The 25,329-nt window shown below is 44.9% G+C and overlaps 1 protein-coding gene across 4 annotated transcripts in view; it reads left to right on the top strand.

The window, feature by feature from the left end:
* Window positions 1–25,329, top strand: part of LOC138663472 (oocyte zinc finger protein XlCOF6-like) — an 82,592-nt gene that overhangs the window by 33,014 nt on the left and 24,249 nt on the right. For 2 of the 4 annotated variants that reach the window (XM_069749692.1, XM_069749693.1), the window contains 5 exons: window positions 12,901–13,050; window positions 13,176–13,355; window positions 13,439–13,562; window positions 13,651–13,748; window positions 20,837–20,927. In XM_069749692.1, the coding sequence (XP_069605793.1) occupies window positions 12,901–13,050; window positions 13,176–13,355; window positions 13,439–13,562; window positions 13,651–13,748; window positions 20,837–20,927 (643 nt within the window). The remainder of the gene's footprint in view (window positions 1–12,900; window positions 13,051–13,175; window positions 13,356–13,438; window positions 13,563–13,650; window positions 13,749–20,836; window positions 20,928–25,329) is intronic. The other 2 variants (XM_069749695.1, XM_069749694.1) reach the window with 1 other exon arrangement.

The following is a 25,329-nucleotide window of genomic DNA, read 5'->3' as shown; positions in this document are numbered from 1 at the left end:
GCACCACGAGCATTTTTCTTAAGATCGGAAAAAGTCGGTACCATTCGGTAAAAGACATAATAGAAAAGCCGGCAATACATGTGCCGCATTTAGTAAAATCACAGCCACCAATGTGGGAGACTGGGGTTCAAATCCTGGTTCTGCCCTGTTGGACATAATATACCAGTAGTGGTCCATAGCACTATGGTGCCTACCTCAATAAACATGAGTGTCACGAACAAAACAGATAGAGTAATGCCAGCTCGGACGTCGCCTGGATTAACGAGTTCCACGTCAGATGTCGATGAACCAGGATAAATCTGATGATAAATAGGCTACTGGACCAAACCATACATGGACAAGGCAAGAGACAACCTACAAAAGGGTTACCGTGGCCAAGCGGAACCTAACCCCATAAGCCTAACACATTGCACCAAAAAAGCAAAAACTTAGATCTCTTTAGTGAAAAAACATCTTACTATATCATTACACCTTATCTAAAGTCAGCATTTCAACTAGAGATCTCAATAAAGAGTTAGGGGGTTTCTTAGTGAAAAGATATACATTTTATTATACATGTTAACATATTACAAAGGGCGTTCATACAGTGGGGCAAAAAAGTATTTAGTCAGTCAGCAATAGTGCAAGTTCCACCACTTAAAAAGATGAGAGGCGTCTGTAATTTACATCATAGGTAGACCTCAACTATGGGAGACAAACTGAGAAAAAAAAATCCAGAAAATCACATTGTCTGTTTTTTTATCATTTTTTTTGCATATTATGGTGGAAAATAAGTATTTGGTCAGAAACAAACAATCAAGATTTCTGGCTCTCACAGACCTGTAACTTCTTCTTTAAGAGTCTCCTCTTTCCTCCACTCATTACCTGTAGTAATGGCACCTGTTTAAACTTGTTATCAGTATAAAAAGACACCTGTGCACACCCTCAAACAGTCTGACTCCAAACTCCACTATGGTGAAGACCAAAGAGCTGTCAAAGGACACCAGAAACAAAATTGTAGCCCTGCACCAGGCTGGGAAGACTGAATCTGCAATAGCCAACCAGCTTGGAGTGAAGAAATCAACAGTGGGAGCAATAATTAGAAAATGGAAGACATACAAGACCACTGATAATCTCCCTCGATCTGGGGCTCCACGCAAAATCCCACCCCGTGGGGTCAGAATGATCACAAGAACGGTGAGCAAAAATCCCAGAACCACGCGGGGGGACCTAGTGAATGAGCTGCAGAGAGCTGGGACCAATGTAACAAGGCCTACCATAAGTAACACACTACGCCACCATGGACTCAGATCCTGCAGTGCCAGACGTGTCCCACTGCTTAAGCCAGTACATGTCCGGGCCCGTCTGAAGTTTGCTAGAGAGCATTTGGATGATCCAGAGGAGTTTTGGGAGAATGTCCTATGGTCTGATGAAACCAAACTGGAACTGTTTGGTAGAAACACAACTTGTCGTGTTTGGAGGAAAAAGAATACTGAGTTGCATCCATCAAACACCATACCTACTGTAAAGCATGGTGGTGGAAACATCATGCTTTGGGGCTGTTTCTCTTAAAAAGGGGCCAGGACGACTGATCCGGGTACATGAAAGAATGAATGGGGCCATGTATCGTGAGATTTTGAGTGCAAACCTCCTTCCATCAGCAAGGGCATTGAAGATGAAACGTGGCTGGGTCTTTCAACATGACAATGATCCAAAGCACACCGCCAGGGCAACGAAGGAGTGGCTTCGTAAGAAGCATTTCAAGGTCCTGGAGTGGCCTAGCCAGTCTCCAGATCTCAACCCTATAGAAAACCTTTGGAGGGAGTTGAAAGTCCGTGTTGCCAAGCGAAAAGCCAAAAACATCACTGCTCTAGAGGAGATCTGCATGGAGGAATGGGCCAACATACCAACAACATTGTGTGGCAACCTTGTGAAGACTTACAGAAAACGTTTGACCTCTGTCATTGCCAACAAAGGATATATTACAAAGTATTGAGATGAAATTTTGTTTCTGACCAAATACTTATTTTCCACCATAATATGCAAATAAAATGTTAAAAAAACAGACAATGTGATTTTCTGGATTTTTTTTTCTCAGTTTGTCTCCCATAGTTGAGGTCTACCTATGATGTAAATTACAGACACCTCTCATCTTTTTAAGTGGTGGAACTTGCACTATTGCTGACTGACTAAATACTTTTTTGCCCCACTGTATATGAGAAGCAGCTAAAAATAATTGTTACCATAAAAAGTTGGTAAGTGTGACACTTAGGGTAGAGAAAAACAATCGTGTCTCAATCGGCACTATTGCACAGAGTGGTATGGAGTGATAATTAGATTTGCTGCACCGTATGGAACTAGTTAGTAGGTCAGATTAGGGGTTAACACATTAGTTATACCTAGAGTAGTTATGCGTTACGATAAGGGATCTATTTGCAGTATGAATATAATCTGCACCTTATGGCTCCTAATTACTCCCTATCATGACCAAATGCAGTTGTTGAACCAGTCTGTCCATGGTATCGGGGAAGTAGATTTTAAATAGAGTAATTTACCTTGAGACATGATGATCACCCTGTGCTGGAGCAATGATGAGACACGCGAGGGCCTTGACGCACGTTTCACCGCCTTCGTGACGACCTTTGGTCTATATGATTGCAGTCCTCCTGAATTGATATGGTGTTGTGTGTCAGGAGGGAGACATCAGTTCTGAAGGTAAGCAAAGATATGATGGTAAAGGAAAGTCTATTTTTGGTATCCCTCACCGGCATTGCCCGGGCATTGTAACTAACTGTGGTTAGTTACAACAAATTATAGTGATTATCCTTCATCCCATAGTTCAGTGCCCATATACTATTATTATTATTTATTTATATAGCACCATTGATTCCATGGTCTGTACATGAGAAGGGGTTACATACAAATTACAGATATCACTTACAGTAAACTAACAATCACAGACTGATACAGAGGGGCGAGGACCCTGCCCTTGCGGGTTTATGTTCTACAGGATGGTGGGGAAGGAGACAGTAGGTTGGGGGGGTTGCAGCAGCTTCGGTGTTGGTGAGGTGGTAGCTCCGGTAGTGGTGAGGAGGCAGCGGGGTCAGTGTAGGCTGTAAGCTTTCCTAAAGAGGTGGGTTTTCAGGTTCTGTCTGAAGGATCCGAATGTGGTTGATAGTCGGACGTGATGGGGCAACGAATTCCAGAGGATGGGGGATATTCAGGAGAAGTCTTGGAGGCCGCTGGGTGAGGAGCGAATAAGTGTGGACCAGAGAAGGAGGTCTTGGGAGGACCGGAGATTACGTGAAGGAAGATATCAGGAGATTAGTTCAGAGATGTATGGAGGAGACAGGTTACAGATGGCCTTGTAGGTCAGTATTAGTAATTTGAACTGGAGACACTGAGGGAATGGGAGCCAGGGTGTTAGCAGGGAGGCCACAGAAAAGGATGTTGCAGTAGACGAAGCGGGAGATCATCACACATCCTGCATCCCATAGTCCAGTGCCCATATACCCATCAAACATCCTCCATCCCATAGTCACATACCCATATACCCATCACACTTCCTCTATCCCATAGTCCAGTGCCCATATACCCATCATACATATCCTCCATCCCATAGTCCAGTGCCCATATACACATTATACACATCATCCCATAGTCCAGTGCCCATATACCCATCATACATATCCTCCATCCCATAGCCCAGTGCCCATATACCCATCAAACATCCTCCATCCCATAGTCCCGTGCCCATATACCCATCGTACATATCCTCCATCCCATAGTCCTGTGTCCATATATCCATCATACATATCCTCCATCCCATAGTCCAGTGCCCATATACCATCACACATCCTCCATCCCATAGTCTCGTGCTCATATACCCATCGTACATATCCTCCATCCCATAGTCCAGTGCCCATATACCCATCATACATATCCTCCATCCCATAGCCCAGTGCCCATATACCCATCAAACATCCTCCATCCCATAGTCACATACCCATATACCCATCACACTTCCTCTATCCCATAGTCCAGTGCCCATATACCCATCATACATATCCTCCATCCCATAGTCCAGTGCCCATATACCCATCATACATATCCTCCATCCCATAGTCCAGTGCCCATATACCATCTCACATCCTCCATCCCATAGTCCCGTGCCCATATACCCATCATACATATACTCCATCCCATAGTCCTGTGTCCATATACCATCATACATATCCTCCATCCCATAGTCCCGTGTTCATATACCCATCATACATATCCTCCATCCCATAGAACCGTGCCCATATGCCCATCATACACATCATTCCATAGTCCAGTGCCCATATACCCATCACACATCCTCCATTCCATAGTCCAGTGCCCATATACACATTATACACATCATCCCATAGTCCCGTGCCCATATACCAATCATACATATCCTCCATCCCATAGTCCAGTGCCCATATACCCATCATACATATCCTCCATCCCATAGCCCAGTGCCCATATACCCATCAAACATCCTCCATCCCATAGTCACATACCCATATACCCATCACACTTCCTCTATCCCATAGTCCAGTGCCCATATACCCATCATACATATCCTCCATCCCATAGTCCAGTGCCCATATACCATCATACATATCCTCCATCCCATAGTCCCGTGTTCATATACCCATCGTACATATCCTCCATCCCATTGTCCTGTGTCCATATACCCATCATACATATCCTCCATCCCATAGAACCGTGCCCATATGCCCATCATACACATCATTCCATAGTCCAGTGCCCATATACCCATCACACATCCTCCATCCCATAGTCCTGTGCCCTTATACCCATCACACATCCTCCATCCCATAGTCCAGTGCCCATATACCCATCACACATCCTCCATCCCATAGTCCCGTGCCCATATACCCATCACACATCCTCCATCCCATAGCACAGTGCCCATATACCCATCACACATCCTCCATCCCATAGTCCTGTGCCCTTATACCCATCACACATCCTCCATCCCATAGTCCAGTGCCCATATACCCATCACACATCCTCCATCCCATAGTCCCGTGCCCATATACCCATCACACATCCTCCATCCCATAGCACAGTGCCCATATACCCATCACACATCCTCCATCCCATAGTCCAGTGCCCATATACCCATCACACATCCTCCATCCCATAGTCCCGTGCCCATATACCCATCATACATCCTCCATCCCATAGTCCCGGGCTGGGTGGCGCTGAGCAGGGAGTTCCTGGAGATGTGCTGTTATGTAACCTGGCAGTGCGGCTCTGTGTGCGGCCGCTGATGATGCGATTTTCTATGCTGGTAACAATAGATCGCTATTCTGTCATTTCTGTCATGTGCTCTCTGCTCCTTTCTGGGGGGCAGACAATGGCTGGAGCTTATGTTCCCAGGGATGCTGGATTTCTCCCACCCGGTCAGTGTCTGCTGAGGTGTTGTGGAGTGGGAAAACTGCTTCTCATAGCAACCAATCACAGCTCAGCTTCTTTTAAACAGCTCTGGTAAAATGGAAGATGGTTAGTGATTGGTTGCTATGTGGAATGGGCGTGGCTTGACACACACACACACACACACACACACACACACACACTCACTCAGCTTTATGTAGATAGACAGATTTTTTTTTCTTTCTTTACGTTGGAGGGCCCAATTCCAGCTGTTGCTGTCGGACCTGTGATTTCTGTCTCATCCACTGTGTACAGGATAATAGAGTATAATAAAGTAGTTATGGACGAGCCTTAACTAACATTGTGCAGTGACTCTGCTTTCCATATAGTGATGGATATTTCTTGCTGCTGAAACTATGATGTTTTTCACGTTTAACCCCTTAATGACAGCCAATACGCCTTTTACCTGACCTGAGATATAAGAGAATAGCCTCCCCATACAGGTGACAATCCAGCAACTGTGGGCTGTCCACTATAGCTGACAATTTTCTGCATCAGCCACGATCAGTGTTTGCACCGTCCAAATCTGTTTAACCCCTTAGATGCTGCTGTCAATAGTGACTACATCATTATAAATAGTTAACAGAGTGTGGGGGCTTCCTATTTAACCAAATTGGTGCCCTCAGATCTTGATTTTGTGGTCCTGATGTTTGCCATGGCAATTCATGACCAAATAGCGGCCTTAGAGTCTGACGGCTGTTGTAACCTGTTCAGACGTTAGAGGCATTTAGGTGGTAAAAATACACATTTTCATTTCTGTCATACCACTTTGCATTAATTCCTGTAAAGCACCTGAAGGGTTAATAGACTACCTGACAGCAGTTTTTGATATGTCAGGGGGTGCCGTTTTGAAAATGGTATCACGTTTGGGGGTTTTCCAATATCTGAGACCCCTAAAGTCACTTCAAACATGGATAAGTCCCTAAAAAATAAATTTAGTAAATTTCCTTGAAAAAAATAAAAAAATTGCTTCTACAATATTAAACCTCCTAAAAGGCTAAAAAAAATAAAATATCATTTTACAAATGGTGCTGACGTAAAGCCGACATGTGGGGAATGTTATTTATTAATGATTTGCTGTGGTATGACTATCTGGATTAAAGGGATAATCATTCAAAGCTTGAAAATTGCTAATTTTTTAACATTTTTCTCAAATTTTTGATATTTTTGCGTGTTGCGTGCACAAAGAGATTAATTTCTTTTTAATAAATGTTTAACATGTTAAAAATTATAAAATGTGTCTTCTGCTTTTTCCATGTTTTTTTTCTTGTTGGAACCAATTTTCTTTAGAAACATTTTAATATGTTTCTGCTTTTTCTGGTGTTTTTCCTGTAATATTGGAAAGCCTAAGGCCAGAAATAAACCCATAAATCTCTGTACATGGAGACTTTGGGATCAGATCATTTCTGTCCGCGTTGATAGTGGAAACAAAAAAGCTTTTCTAAAAGCCTCAAACTTCTGTGTGTGAATCAGACATGAGATAATCATTCAAAGCTTGAAAATTGCTAATTTTTTAACATTTTTCTCAAATTTTTGATATTTTTTATAAATAAAAAACAAAATGTATTGACCTAAATTTACCATTATCATAAAGTATAATGTGTCACGAAAAAACATTCTCAAAATCACTGGGATTTGTGGAAGCGTTGCAGAGTTATTACCACATAAAGTGACACTGGTCAGATTTCAAAAATTTGGCTCCGTCACTAAGGGATTAAACCTTTGTTAACCCCTCTGATCAATGCGATCATACAACATACAAGCCTCTGATGGCTCCGGTGATGCCCTGTACTACTGTAGTGCCGTGTATCATCACTGTCAGTGTAATACTAACGGCCCCATACACATGAGATAAGAGTTGGCTGAACGGTCATTTGGCAGACGGCCATCTCTCCCGACTCCCCCATACACACAAATATTCCAGCTTTCCTGTGGTCTGTATGAGAGAGTCGCCCCCAGAATCCTCTAGCGGAGGATTATCTACAGGAAGAACAAACGGATTATCCTCTGAAATTCAGGATGCCAGATCCTTCTCTGCCCTGGCATCATCTGTCGGGAGGCCCCCAAATACATTATATGGTCTGCCAAACCCCCGAAATCAGTGCTTTCATGTAACTAATACACATGTCTAATGTGTATGGGGCGTTAAAAGGTAACTTATTGGACTCTGCCTCTGGCCCGGCCTAATAGACCTTCATACATTGCAGCCCAGACACCATTATTAGGCATGTAAGTATCGTAATAACTAGGCCGCCCCATACTATCGAGTACTTGGGGGCAGAGGGGCATTCAGCCAAACTCATCACACCTGTTTGCTTTTCACAGCAGCAAGTGGTTAAACTGCCAGGGTTTTTGTTGAAGCCTCATCTGTGCCGTCCCAGCGGTGCACATCTATGTTGCGTGCACAAAGAGATTAATTTCTTTTTAATAAATGTTTAACATGTTAAAAATTATAAAATGTGTCTTCTGCTTTTTCCATGTTTTTTTTCTTGTTGGAACCAATTTTCTTTAGAAACATTTTAATATGTTTCTGCTTTTTCTGGTGTTTTTCCTGTAATATTGGAAAGCCTAAGGCCAGAAATAAACCCATAAATCTCTGTACATGGAGACTTTGGGATCAGATCATTTCTGTCCGCGTTGATAGTGGAAACAAAAAAGCTTTTCTAAAAGCCTCAAACTTCTGTGTGTGAATCAGACATGAGATCTAACGCAGGGCTGCTACTAGGAATTTCGGGGCCCCATACTGACAAAATTTTCGGGCCCCCTTCAGACTCCGCCCAGGCTCCGCCCCAGTTCCGCCTCCACCTCGGGAACTTTCCACAGTCCCTCCGCCCTTTCTTTGAAACACTCTACTTCTGCACCACGTCATCCTCACCAATCACACATTAGTGTCAGGAGATCGGTGCCCAGTCCATACGCTGCTGTGCGAGCACAGACCGATAGCCCCATTTCAAAAATTAAACTGCCATAATAATAATAAAGATGTTTCTTGATCATGCAACAATAATTTCCCACCCCCCTTCCAAACCACAACCAAAACTTATAAGTTACTGGATTATCCTGAGCTGCTGCCTGATTATATAAATTGGGCATTTGGTTTTGCAGCAGGTCAGGATCATCCAGTAGCTTACACATTGCTGTTGGGGAGGAGGAAGATAAGGGGGAAGGTATGACTGTATCATGCAATCACGTACTGATATGGTGGACAAACGAATACATGGACTTGTTATTAAGGGTACCTTCACACTGAGCAACTTTGTAACGATAACGATAGCGATCCGTGATGTTGCAGCGTCCTGGATAGCGATATCGTTGTGTTTGACACGCAGCAGCGATCAGGATCCTGCTGTGACATCGTTGGTCGGAGCTAGAAGGCCAGAACTTCATTTTGTTGCTGGATCTCCGGCAGACATTGCTGAATCGGCGTGTGTGACACCGATCCAGCGATGTCTTCACTGGTAACCAGGGTAAATATCGGGTTACTAAGCGCAGGGCCGCGCTTAGTAACCTGATGTTTACCCTGGTTACAATTGTAAAAGTTAAAAAAAATCAAACAGAACATACTTACATTCCGGTGTCTGTCCCCCGCCGTCACCTTCCCTGCACTGTGTTATATATATATATATATATATATATATATATATATACATAATGTGTGTATATATATATATATATATATTAAAAAGGAGTCAAGAGTAAAGGAGTGATCACCCCCCATTTATTTATTTTACTGACTTTTATAGCAGTACTAATTCCAAAACTCTTTAGGCATTGTTCCCACGGTCAGTAATAGCTACAGGAAAGTAGACCCCCTAAGGAACTTATCTAGATGTGTGGTGAGCACTTTGAACCCCACAATTGCTTGACAGAAGTTTATAATGTAGAGCCATGAAGATAAAAAATCGTATTTTTTCAAACAAATGATTTTTGCCCCAATTTTTTTATTTAACCAAGGCTAACAAAAGAAATTTGACCAGAAAAGTTTTTGTGCCATTTGTCCTGAGTACGCTGACACCCCATATGCCGGAGTAAACCCCTGTTTGGGTGCATAGCAGAGCTTGGAAGGGAAGGAGCGCCGTTTGACTTTTTCAACGCAGAATTGGCTGGAATTGAGATCGGACGCCATGTCGTGTTTGGAGAGCCCCTGATGTTCCTAAACAGTGGAAACCCCCAATTCTAACTCCAACCCTAACCCCAACACACCCCTAACCATAGCCCCAACACCAACTATAGCCCCAACTCTTATCATAATGGGAAGGTGGAAATAAATACATTTTTCTTATTTTATTATTTATCCCTAATTAAGTGGGTGATAAAGGGGGGGTTTGATTTACTATTTTTAGTGGGTTTTAATGTTTGTCAGCTGTCACATGCTAAAAGCTCACTTTGTATTGCAAAAAAATAGTTTTTGCGTCTCCACATTTTGAGAGCTGTAATTTTTCCATATTTTGGTCCACGGAGTCATGTGAGGTTTTTTTTTTTTGCGGGGCAAGTCGACGTTTTTATTGGTACCATTTTCGGGCACATGACATTTTTTGATCGCTTTTTATTCCAATTTTTGGGAGGCAGAATGAACAAAAACCAGCTATTCATGAATTTCTTTTGGGTGTGGCGTTTAGACTGTTCCACGTCTGGTAAAATTGATAAACCAGTTGTATTCTTTGGGTCAGTACGATTACAGCGATATCTCATTTATATAATATATTTTTATGTTTTGGCGCTTTTATACAATTAAAACTATTTTATAGAAAAAATAATTATTTTTGCATCGCTTTATTCTGAGGACTAAAACTGTTTTATTTTTCCAGTGATGGAGCTGTATGGGGGCTTGTTTTTGGCGGCACAAGATGACGTTTTCAGCAGTACCATGTTTAATTATATACGTCTTTTGGATCGCTTGTTATTCCATTGTTATCACAGACTCACAGTATGATGATTAAGCATTTTTTTAAGTGGAACAATTGTATAGGTCGGGTCGTTACGGACGCAAGGATACTTTATATGTACCACCTGGGCCTTGTTGGAATGTGCCCCCCCCATGCAATGCAGATGGACCACCTGTGCCTTGTTGGAATGTGCAGCAGCCCCCCCCCCCCACCCGTTTGAATCCGTGCAGCAAACCTCTCCACCCCCGGGCCCTGTTTGAATCCGTGCAGGTGCGTGCAGCCAGCAAACAAAGCCCCCCACCCCTGGGCCCTGTTGAAATCCATGCAGGCAGCAAACAAATGGTACAAACCCCCCCACCGGGTCCTGTTTGAATCCGTGCAGGTGCGTGCAGCCAGCAAACAAAGCCCCCCACCCCTGGGCCCTGTTGAAATCCATGCAGGCAGCAAACAAATGGTACAAACCCCCCCACCGGGTCCTGTTTGAATCCGTGCAGGTGCGTGCAGCCAGCAAACAAAGCCCCCCACCCCTGGGCCCTGTTGAAATCCATGCAGGCAGCAAACAAATGGTACAAACCCCCCCACCGGGTCCTGTTTGAATCCGTGCAGGTGCGTGCAGCCAGCACACAAAGCCCCCCACCCCTGGGCCCTGTTGAAATCTGTGCAGGCAGCAAACAAACGGTACAAACCCCCCCACCGGGCCCTGTTTGAATCCGTGCAGGTGCGTGCAGCCAGCAAACAAAGCCCCCCACCCCCAGGCCCTGTTTGAATCCGGACAGACCGGTACTTACCCTGCTGGCCCGCCACCTCCACCTGCTCGTCCGGTTTGCAGAGCTGCTGCAGCAGCCTGCACGTCCTGACAGTGTCCCCCGTCGCCTCGTCCGGTCCCTCGTCGTCCGGTGGTCCCCCGCTGCCGTCTTCCTCTGCTCCTCCTGGTCCTCCGCCGTCTGCTCCTCCGCCATCCATAGCCACCCACGTGGCACAGCACACCGCACGCTGCTCTGCTCCAGAAAGAGGAAGTGGAGCAGGGCAGCGTGTGACATCACTGGCCCATGATGCACCGGGCCTTAAAGCTACAGTGCTCATTTAGGCGGCGCTGCATAACATTACGGTGACGCCGCCACAGTGTTGTTGTTGGCGAACTTGGCATAAATTAGTCGGCAGATTCGGCACAGTGGCGCAGCCTGAATAAAATGTCCTCATCATCGTCCTCATGCTCCTCATCACCGGGCCCCATACTGGTGTAATGCCTGTCATGCCCTGATGACGGCCCTGATCTAACGTGATAGAAGATTACAGTGTGGAGAAGACGGGAAACCTTCATATAGACGGCCGGTGGTGATGGAGTCAGTGACGGACTCTGGACAAATATGTTTCTAGAGCCGTAGTAGAAGATGAAGATGTCGTCCTCATCATGAAGTACCGTATTTTTCGGACTACAAGACACACTTTTTCCCCCCCAAAAAAGGGGGGAAAATGGGGGGTGCGTCTAATAGTCGCAATGCAAGCTTACCGTGGCGGCAGAGGTGCGGGGATGAGGAGGCGCAGTAAGCGGGGTCCCTTTCTCCGGTGAGGTGATGCAGCAGCCCGGTAAGCAGCAGAGCCGGGTGAATCCTGTTGTTATCGGTGGTGGAAGCCATTTTCCTGAGGCCACGCGTGCACAGATGGAGCGCTCTGCTTCCCGGAGCTTCAGGAAAATGGCCGCAGCGATCTCCATCTGCGCACGCGTGGCCTCCCGCGGCCATTTTCCTGAAGCCCCGTGAAGCAGAGCGCTTCATCTGCACACGCGCGGCCTCAGGAAGTTGGCCGCCCCCACCGATGACCACAGGATTCAACCGGCTCTGCTGCTTACTGGGCTGCTGCATCACCATACCAGGGAAAGGGACCCCTCTCACTGCGCCTCCTCATCCCAGCACCTCCTCATCCCAGCACCTCCTCATCACAGCACCTCTGCCGGTAACCACTGCTGCAACTCTCCCATTGACACCAGGCCGTGGCAACGCCCACCTAAGCAGGAAGGGACCCTGCTCAGGTGCACGCCACACCGCATCACCCCACCTCTGCCGACACCATGCCTCCTGTGACCCTGCTCTGCCACCGCCAGCCCTCAGGTAAGATACTGTAAATTCGGACAATAAGACGGATCCCCATCTTATAAAAAAATCTTTTTTTCTGCAATTTTCACCCCAAATTTGGGGTGCGCCTTATGGTCCGGTGCGTCTTATAGTCCGAAAAATACGGTAGTTATTTCTCCTGTCACGTGTAATGAATATCTCCTGCAGTATTATTAATGCCGATTCCAATGTCGGTAAATGAGTAGAGAATTAGCGTTATGGAAGATGAGTCTATGAGAAACGTATTCAGTTGCCGAGGAGGAAACTGCTTGTTGTCTGTGGCCTAAATATAAAGGTTTTATTAGTAGATGTAAAGAAGAAAACTAAATACTGTAAAATAATAAATCTCCTCATATGTTTCCCTTATTATCTCCAGTTATTGTATTATTACACAGGATTCTTATAATGTTTCATCGGCTCATCTTCTCATTCAGGTCTCTACAATATTGGATCCTCTCAGTGAAGATCTTCTACAGAAGAAAATTTTCCTGATTTACCCATCAAAGATGAATATGGACAGAAACAAGATGGCAGAGAAAATATTACACCTCACCCTAGAGATCCTCTTCCGGCTTACTGGAGAGGTGAGAGATTCTGATGACGTCACTTTACATCATTCTTATCTATGGCCATAACGGACAGAACTGGTGAGGTGAGGACTCTGGAAATGTCTGTAGTGAGATTTATTAATGTATCTCTCCATTACCAGGATTACACAGTGGTGAAGAAGACCTGTAGTGAGCGCTGTCAGGACCCTGTGTCTGAGGGATGGGGAAGACCCCTGAGCCCAATCACGGGGCCTCCACCTCACCCCCTGATCCATGAGGACATCAATGACCAGAAGATCTTAGAACTCCTCTACAAGATGATTGAGCTGCTGACTGGAGAGGTGACACTGCTGGGAATGCTGGGACATTATACAGTAACGCTATGAAGGGATCGGAGGGATGACAGTATCATTGTATGTGTCAGGTTCCTATAAGGTGTCAGGATGTCGCTGTCTATTTCACCATGGAGGAGTGGGAGTATTTAGAAGGACACAGAGATCTGTACAAGAACGTCAAAATGGAGGTTCCCCAGCCCCTCACATCACCAGGTAATAGACAGGACAGGACTAAATACACAGGGCCTATAATTATCTGTATGTAAATAATGAATTCAGTCCCTGTATGTGTTTCCTCCAGATCTATCCAGTAAGAGGACAACACCAGAGAGATGTCCTCGTCCTCTTCTTCCAGAGGACTGTAACCAAGAAGATCCCAATGCTCCTCAGGATCATCAGGTAGATGGAGAGAAGGTGTCAGGAGATCTCCCCTATGATGTGTAGATGCTCGTGAAGGTTTTTTTTTATTATTATCATTATTATTATTATTTATTTATATAGCAGCATTAATTCCATGGTCTGTACATGAGAAGGGGTTACGTCAAAATACAAATATCGGGGGGCGTGACCGGATGTGGAGCTGAGCGGACGTGCGAGGCTCGAGCTCCCTAACCACCAGCTATCATAAGTGGCCCAAAGCACAGTGAGGTGACCTGAGGAGATCAGATCCGTAGATAAGATAAGCCAGGCGGTGGTGCACTCCAGGAATGAAGCGAGGGAGAAGGAGGGGGCAGGCGCCCAGCAGGGTCCAGGTCTTTGAAGCGGTGGGTAGCTGGATCCAAGATGGCGACCGCAGCTCTCACCACGCGGCTGCCGGCAGCAGGAGTAATGGCAGTGTGAAGCAAAGGTCAGAGCTGCACAGTGAATCACTCCACCAGCCCCAAACTCCCAGCAAAACTGCAAGATCCCTGAGCACACAGAGCTATTCACCAACGCTGCAGTCCCTGCTTTTCCCCCCTGCTAGGAATGCTGAAGGTTCAGAGCCTGAAGATTTACAGCCATTAAACACAGCCCTGACCGTCTCCTCAGACTCTCCTATTACAGACTCCAATTCCGCCCCTGTCACTGTAGCCACACTCAGATCCCTGCTGGGAGACCTGAAGCAAGCCATTCATACTGATATCACAACGGCTTTCACTGAGCTACATAAAGAAATAACGCAGATTGGCGACAGAACCTCACACATAGAGGGGAAACTGGAGGAATATACTACGGCGCACAACCAACTAGTAGACGCGCATAATGAAGCGGACGAAGAAATCATGGCCCTATAACCTACGTTTCAGAGGAATCCCTGAGAGTGTGTCAGCGGAAACACTAAAGGAGTTTCTAATAGACTTCTTCACAATTCTGGTGCCGTCAGCAGAACAGAGGGACCTGCTGATTGACAGGGCACATCGGATCCCCAAACCAAAGTCTGCTCCCAGCTCCGCATCGCGAGACGTGATAGCCAGGCTGCACTTCTACCACTTCAAGGAGGCAGTGACCAAGTCAGCGTCAGCAAAGCAAGAACTTCCAGAAAGATTCCGGAACATTCTGGTGTTCACCGACTTGTCTGCGACAACCCTGAACAGGAGGCGAGAATTCTCATCCGCAACCAAGTTTCTACGGGACAACAGTATTGTCTACAAGTGGGGATATCCAGTAAAGCTCATCGTGACGAAAAACGGAACTTCACACGTCCTTGCGTCTCCCAGAGAGGCCATGACCCTGCTCCAGGAATGGTCCCTGACATCAGTGGATGAAGATACCAGCTCCCCACTAAAGAAAAGACCCCCGACGCTGAACAAAGAATGGACCTGATTCTCACGCAAGTACTCTGTTACCATATGTATCCCCTGTGTGCCTATGCCGGGACACCACACTGTTATTTTTTTTGCCTGGCTGGCAGGTTGTAGGGGCATGAGAATATTGCTTTCGTTTTTTCTATTCTCTCCCCCCCGTTTAATACTGGATAGGAACGACTATCCAGTTGGTTCACATAGAACCGGACTCTGAGTTGTACAAGTTGTACTTGTTCTGGTTGTTGTTAATTACTTTAACCCCTTTGTTTCCCTTATTATTATCCTGTATCTGGTGACTGATTGAATTTTTTTTCTTTTTTGTAACTGATGGTATTTCAAATATCTAGCATTAATGCGAAAGGCCTAAACAGCCCTTTCAAGAGATCGTTATTATGGAAAGAAGCCCAGGCACTCAAAGCAGACATACTATGTGTCCAAGAAACTCATTTAAATCGTGACGATACACATAGACTACAACATAAAAATTACCCCCATATCTATGTGTCATATGCGGCGAAAAAGAAGAGAGGGGTAGCGATTGCAATAAAAGACACTGTAGCGTTCCAGCTTGTTGATAGCGTTCTGGATGATGAAGGCAGATATGTAATATTGATATATAGTATCAATAACAAGGTGTATACAATTGCATCTATATATGCACCCAATACAGGTCAAATCACTTTTATTAAAGACCTCATAACTAAATTATCCAAAATAAAACAAGGATCCCTGCTAATCTGTGGAGATTTTAACCTCGTCCCGATCCCCAACATAGACAAATCTTGGTGCTCAAAGAAAAAGTCCCAATCCCATGCGTTGTCCCAGTGTCTTATATCAGAAGAACTGTATGACACATGGAGGGTCCTTCATGCTTCTGAAAGGGATTATACATATTACTCCCACCCACACAAAGTATATTCAAGAATAGATCTAATAGTAGTGGATAAATGGCTCCTTCAAAATATACAATCAGCAAAAATTGGGAACATAACCTGGTCGGACCACGCTCCTGTAACATGCCAAATTAAAGAGACGTACAATAATTTAACTTATTTTCCGTGGAGAATTAATAACTTCTTAATAGCCTCAGATAATATTAAATCCCAACTTAACGACCTTCTCCAGGAATATTTTTATATCAATAGTACCCCTGACATATCCCCGACCACAGTGTGGTGCGCCCACAAGGCCTATATAAGAGGGCGGCTAATACAGATAGCAGTGCAACACAAAAAATTGAGAATGCGACAAATAGAAGAGCTCAATAAAAATATAGCAACATTGGAAAACATCCATAAACATAGCCCATCACCCACGGTATATAGGAAACTACAAAAGGCAAGATACGAACTATATCAGCTATTCCAATATAAATATGAGCATAATTTGAGGCGGAATAAAGCGAAATATTATTGGCAGGGGAATAAAGCGAGTAAAATACTTGCCAATCAGATTAAAGCGAGATTAACAAAGCAAAAAATAGCTCACATACAAGAAGATCAAAAGAACAAAATATACAACCCTAAAGAAATTGCGAATACTTTCGCAAGATATTACTCCTCACTCTATAATCTCAAGACCGGTAACCTTATCCCACAACCCAACGCTGAGCTAATTAATAATTTCCTGAATAGCATATATTTACCCCAAATCCCAGAGGATAAATTGATGGCAATAAATCAACCTATAAGCCAAAAAGAAATCCAACAAACCATTCAGGCAACAAAAAATAATAAATCCCCAGGACCGGATGGTATAACTAATGAATACTTGAAGTTATTCAACCAAATATTGTCCCCACATCTATTATTAGTCTTCCAAAATATATTTGAAACAGGCAAAATACGAGAAGAAATGTTACAAGCGACTATAGTCCCCCTCCCCAAGCCAGGAAAAACGCCCGATCATCCAAGTAATTTCAGGCCAATATCCCTTCTAAATACTGACCTCAAGCTGTACTCCAAAATCTTAGCAAATAGACTCTCCGATGTGATCCCTTCCCTGGTGCACAGAGACCAGGTTGGATTTATCAAATCTAGACAGACATTGGACGGCACCAGACGAATGATTGACCTCATCCATGTGGCGGGGGGGGGGGGGACCGAACGCCCTCTCTGCTCCTATCCCTGGACGCGGAGAAGGCGTTCGATCGGGTGCATTGGGGATACCGGTTTGAGGTTCTGGCCAGATTCGGATTTATGGGTAATATTGCTAAAGCAATCACTCTGCTATATTCTCACCCATCAGCGTCGGTTTCTGTCTCTGGAATGATGTCTGACAGATTTACTATTACTAATGGGACGAGACAGGGGTGTCCGCTATCACCCCTTATATTCGCTTTGGTGATTGAGCCTCTAGCGCAGAAAATTAGATCACACTCGATGATATCAGGAATTCAGGTGAATAAAACGGAACACAAAATAGGTTTATTTGCTGACGACATCATTCTAGCGTTAACAAACCCGACAGAATCATTACCGGCAGCAATGCAAGTAATCGATTCATATACTAAAATATCATATTATAAGCTGAACGTGTCTAAATGCCAGGTATTAAACCTAACCCCTCTCACAAAACACCCCAAAAGCTTTGAGAATAAGTACCCTTTTAAGTGGGAAAATGACCGTATTGAGTATTTAGGTATTCGGCTGACACTCTCGGCAGATAAAATGCTATCATTTAATTATGAGTCTCTAAGGAAGAAAATCCAAACTGACATGTTACGTATGAAGAAACACGAACTATCATGGCTGGGCAGGATTGCTTCGGTGAAAATGTTCATTCTCCCACAAATACTGTATTTGTTCCGCAATCTCCCCGTCATAGTCCCAATGAAAATATTAAAAGAGATTCAAGCAATGATTTTAAAATACATTTGGCAAGAGAGAAAACCCAGAGTCCAAGCGGACACGCTTTACATCCCTATGAGTAAGGGTGGTCTAGGGGGCCCCTCAGTGGTCCGGTACTACAGGGCCGCATTATTCGAACAGTTACGATTCATGTGGAATAATGATGATGATCGGCACTGGATAGCAATTGAAAAACATTTGATGAGAACCTCCAATGTCTCAGCTTTTTACCATGCACATCAAACTAAAGTCCCTAAGGGTATGTGTCCACGTTCAGGATTGCATCAGGATTTGGTCAGGATTTTTCATCAGTATTTGTAAGCCAAAACCAGGAGTGGAACAATTAGAGGAAAAGTATAATAGAAACATGTGCACCACTTCTGTATTTATCACCCACTCCTGGTTTTGGCTTACAAATACTGATGAAAAATCCTGACCAAATCCTGATGCAATCCTGAACGTGGACACATACCCTAAGGCTGGGTTCCCATTGCGTTATGGGACTGCGTTAAACGGACAGCGTTGCACGGCGAAATTAACGCCGTGCAACGCGGCCGTTAACGCGCCCATTCACGCTAATGGGAACGCGCTTCACTAGCGCGTGCCATGTTCGGCACGCGCTAGCGACGCGCCGGGGATTCCTGGCGCGCCGCGGACGCTGCTTGCAGCGTCCAAGGCGCGCCCGCGGTCCGTTCCCCGCTCTCGCAGATCGGGGATCTGCGAGAGCGAGGACGTTACCGCGACCCCGACCGCAGCCCCATAGAAAACATTGCGTTAGCGCAATCCGCTAGCGCTAGCGCTAAACGGATTGCACTAATGCAATGTGACCCTAGCCTAATAGAAACCTAAAAATGTCCCCAACAATAGACGCGGCTCTGGAGCTATGGAGTGTGTTGACTAATAAATTAGGCCTTATACAAACCGCATTCCTCAGAGCTCCTATAGAGGCACTGGAGCATTGTATCCCGGACCTCAAACTTAAAAATTGGAATTTACCCAAAACCACCTCAATTGGGAACTTGTATGAGGGGGAGGAATTAATTACTTTTACATCATTGAGAGGTAAATACAATGTTCCTCAAAGGGATTTTTACAAATATTTGCAGATCCGGCATTTCCTAACTGAAAGGAAAAAACAGATGCCTGCACCGCCATCTAAACTTTACTCTATGCTGATGAACCCGACATCACAGATTAGGGCGCTGTCCACAAGCTACGACTGTATGTTGGAGAATACCCTGCCCACTCTAACTACATACCTGCAAAACTGGGAAAAAGACCTAAACTGCACATTCACACCAGATCAGTGGAGGGCAGCCTTCTTAATTATTGGAAGCCAATCTAAATGTACTAACCACATAGAAAACGCCAGGAAATTGTTATATCGGTGGTATTTCACTCCCAGTAGATTGTCTAGGATGTTCCGCAGCTCCCCAGACACGTGCTGGAGGTGTGGAGACCCCTGTGCAGACATGCTACATATATGGTGGAGTTGTGACAGAATTAGACGTCTGTGGGCAGCCGTAGATCATCTGATGTTCCAGATTTGTGGTATACCGGTGAATCTTAATGCACAGCAGGCGTTACTCGCTATTGATTTGGACTCGTTTCCCTATGAGTTCCGTACAGTGATTGTACATATTATTGTAGCAACAAGAATCAAAATTGCTAGTTACTGGAAAAACTCCAAGTGCCCCTCACTGCCAGAGGTCGTATCACTGATCAACGAAAATTGCCTATCAGAAAAAATAATCGCTACATCTAATAATAATATAGCTCAATTTCAGAAAAAATGGAACAATTGGTTATCTTTCCGTTTAAATACCGTTCTTAAATAACTTTGCAGATTTGCATATAGAGAATGTGATTGGATAGTTATTGTAATGTCACCATTTCCCCTATCCTCTTCCCTTCTCTATTCCCCATAACGTTGTGTTAATTATTAAGAATTTAATGTCAATAAGATGCAATGCTCGACACAATTTGTAAATAAATAAAAATGTATGTTTCAAAATACAAATATCACTTACAGTAAACAAACTACCAATCACAGACTGGTACAGAGGGGAGAGGACCCTGCCCTTGCGGGCTTACATTCTACAGGATTATGGGGAAGGAGACAGTAGGACGGGGGTTGCGGTAGCTCCGATGGTGTTGAGGTGGCTGTGCGGTCATTGCAGGTTGTAAGTGGAGCGCCCGCAGACACAGGGCCACGCGTTTCGGTACCGGGCCTCTCTGGTTCGGTTCTGAGGCTGTCACGGTGGCTAGACCCGGTCCGCGACCCTGCTAAGGGGCGTCCAATGAAGGTGGTAGTACAGTCTGTCAGGGGTTCGTGACGCCACCTGTGGTGTTTGGTCAGGGTGACCGACGCTGCTGTGGGGTCCGCTGGGGTGATGGAATGGCAGCTGGATGGTATACCTTCCCACAGGTGAAGTATGTCCCCAGGGCTTCCCAGTAATGTGGATGGTGATGGTGTGAGGTGCAGGCAATAACGAGGACACAAGGTTGCAGTCTCTTTACCTTTTTACTGAAGGCTTCAATATACTCAGGGATGGGATTAGAGTAGTAGTGAGGTTGGGGAGGAGGTGGGATGGGATGGGGTCAATGGCACAAGTGGTGAGGTGTGATTTGGAGAGAAGATGAGCAAGCTCCCCTTCAATGATTTTGGAGAGGGAAGTTATGGGGTTAGGGCATTGGTCTGGTATACAAAGAGGTCTTGTGCTCAGTTTTGTTTTATCCACCAGTATTATATGTTTTATACTTGTGTAATAAGAACGGTGGATATGGCAGGATTACAGCTGATCATAGATGTGACTTCTCCTTCTGTCTGTGACTTTTACAATATTTTTTTCAGGGTGAAGATCTGACCCATATTAATACTACAGAGACCCATGTGAGAGATGATGAGCGGTGTAAAGAGGAGATTCCTACATATGACTACCCAGGTGAGTAGTAACCACTAAATGCAGAGAAGTCACAGATTCTTCTCAGTCACCGGCTGTGGCTGCTTTATCGGTGGTATAGTCTGGTCGTATCTCAATCGTGCGATCACCATTTTACCTTTAGACCACAACATTCTCCTCCACCCAAAAGTGTTCACATAACTTTGGTCATTGAAAGCCCTTTTCTATAGAACTTACAACCTGGTAGATCCACCTACCCCCTGGGTTTAGGAGACGCTGTTACCTGCCCAGATCTGTGAACTACAAAGCCAAATGACCGCGTACGTAGAGTGTGCTGACAAGATAGAAAATCACTTGAAGAAAAATATTATGGGCCTGTAAGAGAAAGCGGAGGGTAATGATGTGTTGGCTTCCTAGAACCCTGAGATCTTATCAGATGAATCTACCGTCTCTCCCTTCTGAGCTGCTGAATGTGATGATATGGTCCCTACAAGACCAGGTCCAGTCTTTCTGGCCAATCTTCCCTCTTATATGATCGACCACATTAAATGTGCAGTGAGGCCAAGTGTGAATTTCTGTACAATAAGAGTTTCCTTTTATCCTGACTTTTCAATTTGTATTAAAACCGACTAACTTCATGGAGGATTGTGATAATCTACATCAGAGGTGTCAAACTGCATTCCTCAAGGGCCGCAAACAGGTCATGTTTTCAGGATTTCCTTAGCATTGCACAAGGTGCTGTAATCATTATGTGTGTAGGTGATTAAATTATCACCTGTGCAGTACAAGGAAATCCTGAAAACATGACCTGTTTGCGGCCCTTGAGGAATGCAGTTTGACACCTCTGATCTACATAAAACACATCACACCTGTGCCATGATATATCTCTGAGCTGTGTGTGGCTGATCGCTGTAATATACATTTATTCACGCCTGCAGGAGATGTGTTGGCTCGAGCCCTGGTTTCATGGATTCACCCCACCTCATAAATTACATTGTTTTTGATGCTAAGAAATTCAGATTACTGCACAATCTCTCTTGAAATGGGGAACAATATTATTTTCTCTAATCTTCTGGTCAGGATTCATAGTAGCTCCAATGGTCCATCATAAATGAATGCAACTCTGGTTTACTGTTGTTTAATCTGTATTTGTAGTTTTCAGTTAATGAGATTCTCGTGCTCTGGGGCGGGGCTGTGGGCGGGGCTTTATTTGGTGCTCTGATGTGGGGCTTTTTGTGGTGCTCTGGGGCGGGGCTTTATGTGGTGCTCTGAGTACATATGCATCTGTATTGGCCTATGACAGGTAGCTGATCGCTCACTGACCTGCCCCCATTTTTACATAATACATATAATAGCATTGATGATTATTGTTGATAATGCCTATAATATTGTGGCAATTGGGAGGCTTAGAAAAAAAAATTACATCCAGCAAAATGACACCAGCAGCGCCTGTCCAGTAGCATCGATCTCTTACTTATAGATGTTACTAGACAGGCGCCATTGGTGTCATTTTGCTGGATGTATTTTTTTTTCTAAGCCTCCCAATAGCCACAATATTATATGCATTATCAACAATAATATCAATGCTATTATATGTATTATATAAAAATGGGGGCAAGTAAGTTAGCGATCAGCTACCTGTCATAAGCCAATACAGATGAATATGTAATCAGAGCACCACATAAAGCCCCGCCCACAGGCCACCCAAAGCCCCGCCCTCAGCCCCTCCCCAGGGCACGGGAATCTCATTAACTGAAAACTACAAATACAGATTAAACAACAACCACAAGACGGATTTCATCACCAGGTATCAGTGTAATCAGTATAACGGCACCGACCTGACAGTGTCTGGAGGTTAGGCCTCTTTCACTCCGTTTTTTACAATCAGTCACAATCCATCAAAATGTTGAACAGATGGATCATGTGCTGATTGTAGAAAACTGATGCACTGGAGCCGTTTTTTGACGGTTCCAGTGAATCCTCGAAGGCTATGTGCACGTTGTGTATGCATCTTCGCCGCGGTTTTTCGCTGCGAATACACATACACAACACAACCCATGATAAAAATAATTTAAAAAATTAAAAATCGTGATATTCTTACCTTCCCACGGCCCCCCCGAAGCGATGCTCCGTTCTCAGTGATGCATTGCGAGACAATGACCTGTGATGACGTAGCGTCTTGCGAGACCGCTACGTCATCGGGTCATTTCACAATACATTACTGGGAAAGCGAGCATCGGGAAGCCTGCAGGGGCTGCGCGGGATGCTGGCAGCATCACGAGCAATGGAGGGGCGCGGGAAGGCTGCCGGGGCCGCTGGAAGGTAAGAATATCAAGATTTTTTTTTAAATTATTTTTAACATTATATCTTTTACTATTGACGCTGCATAGGCGTGCATGCTCAGTTTCAAAAGACGGCATCCGTCGCTGGATTCCTGCTTTTCACAGTCAGCGACTGATCCTGCGTCCATAGGCTTCCATTATAGCCAACGATGGACAAAGCAGGATCCGTTGCTGAGTGATTTTTTCCTACGTACAGAAAATACGTTCCTCTGTGCGTTGTCTCTGCCCAACGTCTGAGTTGGAGTGGAGCTCTCTGCCCTTTACTGATCCAGCCTCTGGCCCATCCATCTGGCCCTATCAAGAGTCACTCTCATTTCATCAGTCCATAAAACCTTTGAAGTCAGTCTTAAGATATTTCTTGGCCCAGTCTTGACGTTTTAGATTATGTTTCTTGTTCAGAGGTGATTGTTTTTCAGCCTTCCTTACCTTGGCCACGTCCCTGAGTATCGCACACCTTTTGCCTTTTGTTACTCCAGTAACGTTGCAGCTCTGAAATATGGCAAAACTGGTGGCAAATGGCATCTTCGCAGCTTCACGCTTGAATTTCCTCAATTCATGGGCAGTTATTTTGCACCTTTTTGGCCAACGAGCTTCTTGCGACCCTGTTGGCTATTTGCCATGAAACGCTTGATTGTTCGGTGATCACGCTTCAAAAGTTTGGCAAATTCAAGACTGCTGCATCCCTCTGCAAGACATCTCACAATTTTGGACTTTTCAGAGCCCGTCAAATCTCTCTTCTGACCCATTTTGCTAAAGGAAATAAAGTTGCCTAATAATTAAGAACACCTTATATAGGGTTTTGATGTCATTAGACAACACTCCTCCTCATTACAGAGATGCACATCACCTGATTTACTTAATTGGTAGTTGGCTCTCAAGCCTGATCAGCTTGGAGTAGGACATGTAGAAAAAGTATCATGTGATCAAAATACAATTTGCCTAATAATTCTGCACACAGTGAGGTCAGTAAACAGACCATGGTCACAACAGGAAACAAATACACAAGCCGCAAGCTGAGCACAGAGGACTGAACCAGAGGAGAAGAACGCTGTTTCTGGAAGATTCCTTCCATGTGCTTTTAGCTTTAGTAGGGTGTGGTACTTTCCAATTGGCTGAAGTAGTGAGCAGATTAAGGTACCGTCACACTAGACGATATCGCTAGCGATCAGTGACGTTGCAGCGTCCTGGCTAGCGATATCGTCCAGTGTGACAGGCAGCAGCGATCAGGCCCCTGCTGTGATATCGCTGGTCGGGGAAGAAAGTCCAGAACTTTGTTTCGTCGCTGGATCTCCCGCTGACATCGCTGAATCGGCGTGTGTGACGCCGATTCAGCGATGTCTTCGCTGGTAACCAGGGTAAACATCGGGTTACTAAGCGCAGGGCCGCGCTTAGTAACCTGATGTTTACCCTGGTTACCATCGTTAAAGTAAAAAAAACAACCACTACATACTTACCTACCGCTGTCTGTCCCCGGCGCTGTGCTTCTCTGCACTCCTCCTGCACTGGCTGTGAGCACAGCGGCCGGAAAGCAGAGCGGTGACGTCACCGCTCTGCTTTCCGGCTGCCCGGCGCTCACAGCCAGATCAGAGAAGCACAGCGTCGGGGACAGACAGCGGTAGGTAAGTATGTAGTGATTGTTTTTTTTTACTTTAACGATGGTAACCAGGGTAAACATCGGGTTACTAAGCGCGGCCCTGCGCTTAGTAACCCGATGTTTACCCTGGTTACCGGCATCGTTGGTCGCTGGAGAGCTGTCTGTGTGACAGCTCTCCAGCGACCAAACAGCAACGCTGCAGCGATCCGGATCGTTGTCGGTATCGCTGCAGCGTCGCTTAGTGTGACGGTACCTTTACTCCAGCTGGACAGCAGGAACAGATCCCAGATGAGATTGGACACACCATATGTAGAAGCCCTAATATGACTAAATGACAGAAAACCAGAAGAGTTGAAATCCCCATAAATTGATTCCATCTTATAAATTAATTCATAGAGGGTTATAATCTATACATATGTGGTAAAAATTGTTGGTACCCCTTGTTTAATGACAGAAAAACCCACAATGGTGACAGAAATAACTTGAATCTGACAAAAGTAATAAGAAA

This window comes from Ranitomeya imitator, chromosome 2, assembly GCF_032444005.1.
Source record: "Ranitomeya imitator isolate aRanImi1 chromosome 2, aRanImi1.pri, whole genome shotgun sequence".
NCBI lineage: Eukaryota > Metazoa > Chordata > Amphibia > Anura > Dendrobatidae > Ranitomeya > Ranitomeya imitator.
The sequence above is the reverse complement of the archived record's forward strand: the minus strand, read 5'-3'. Positions and strand labels throughout refer to the sequence as shown.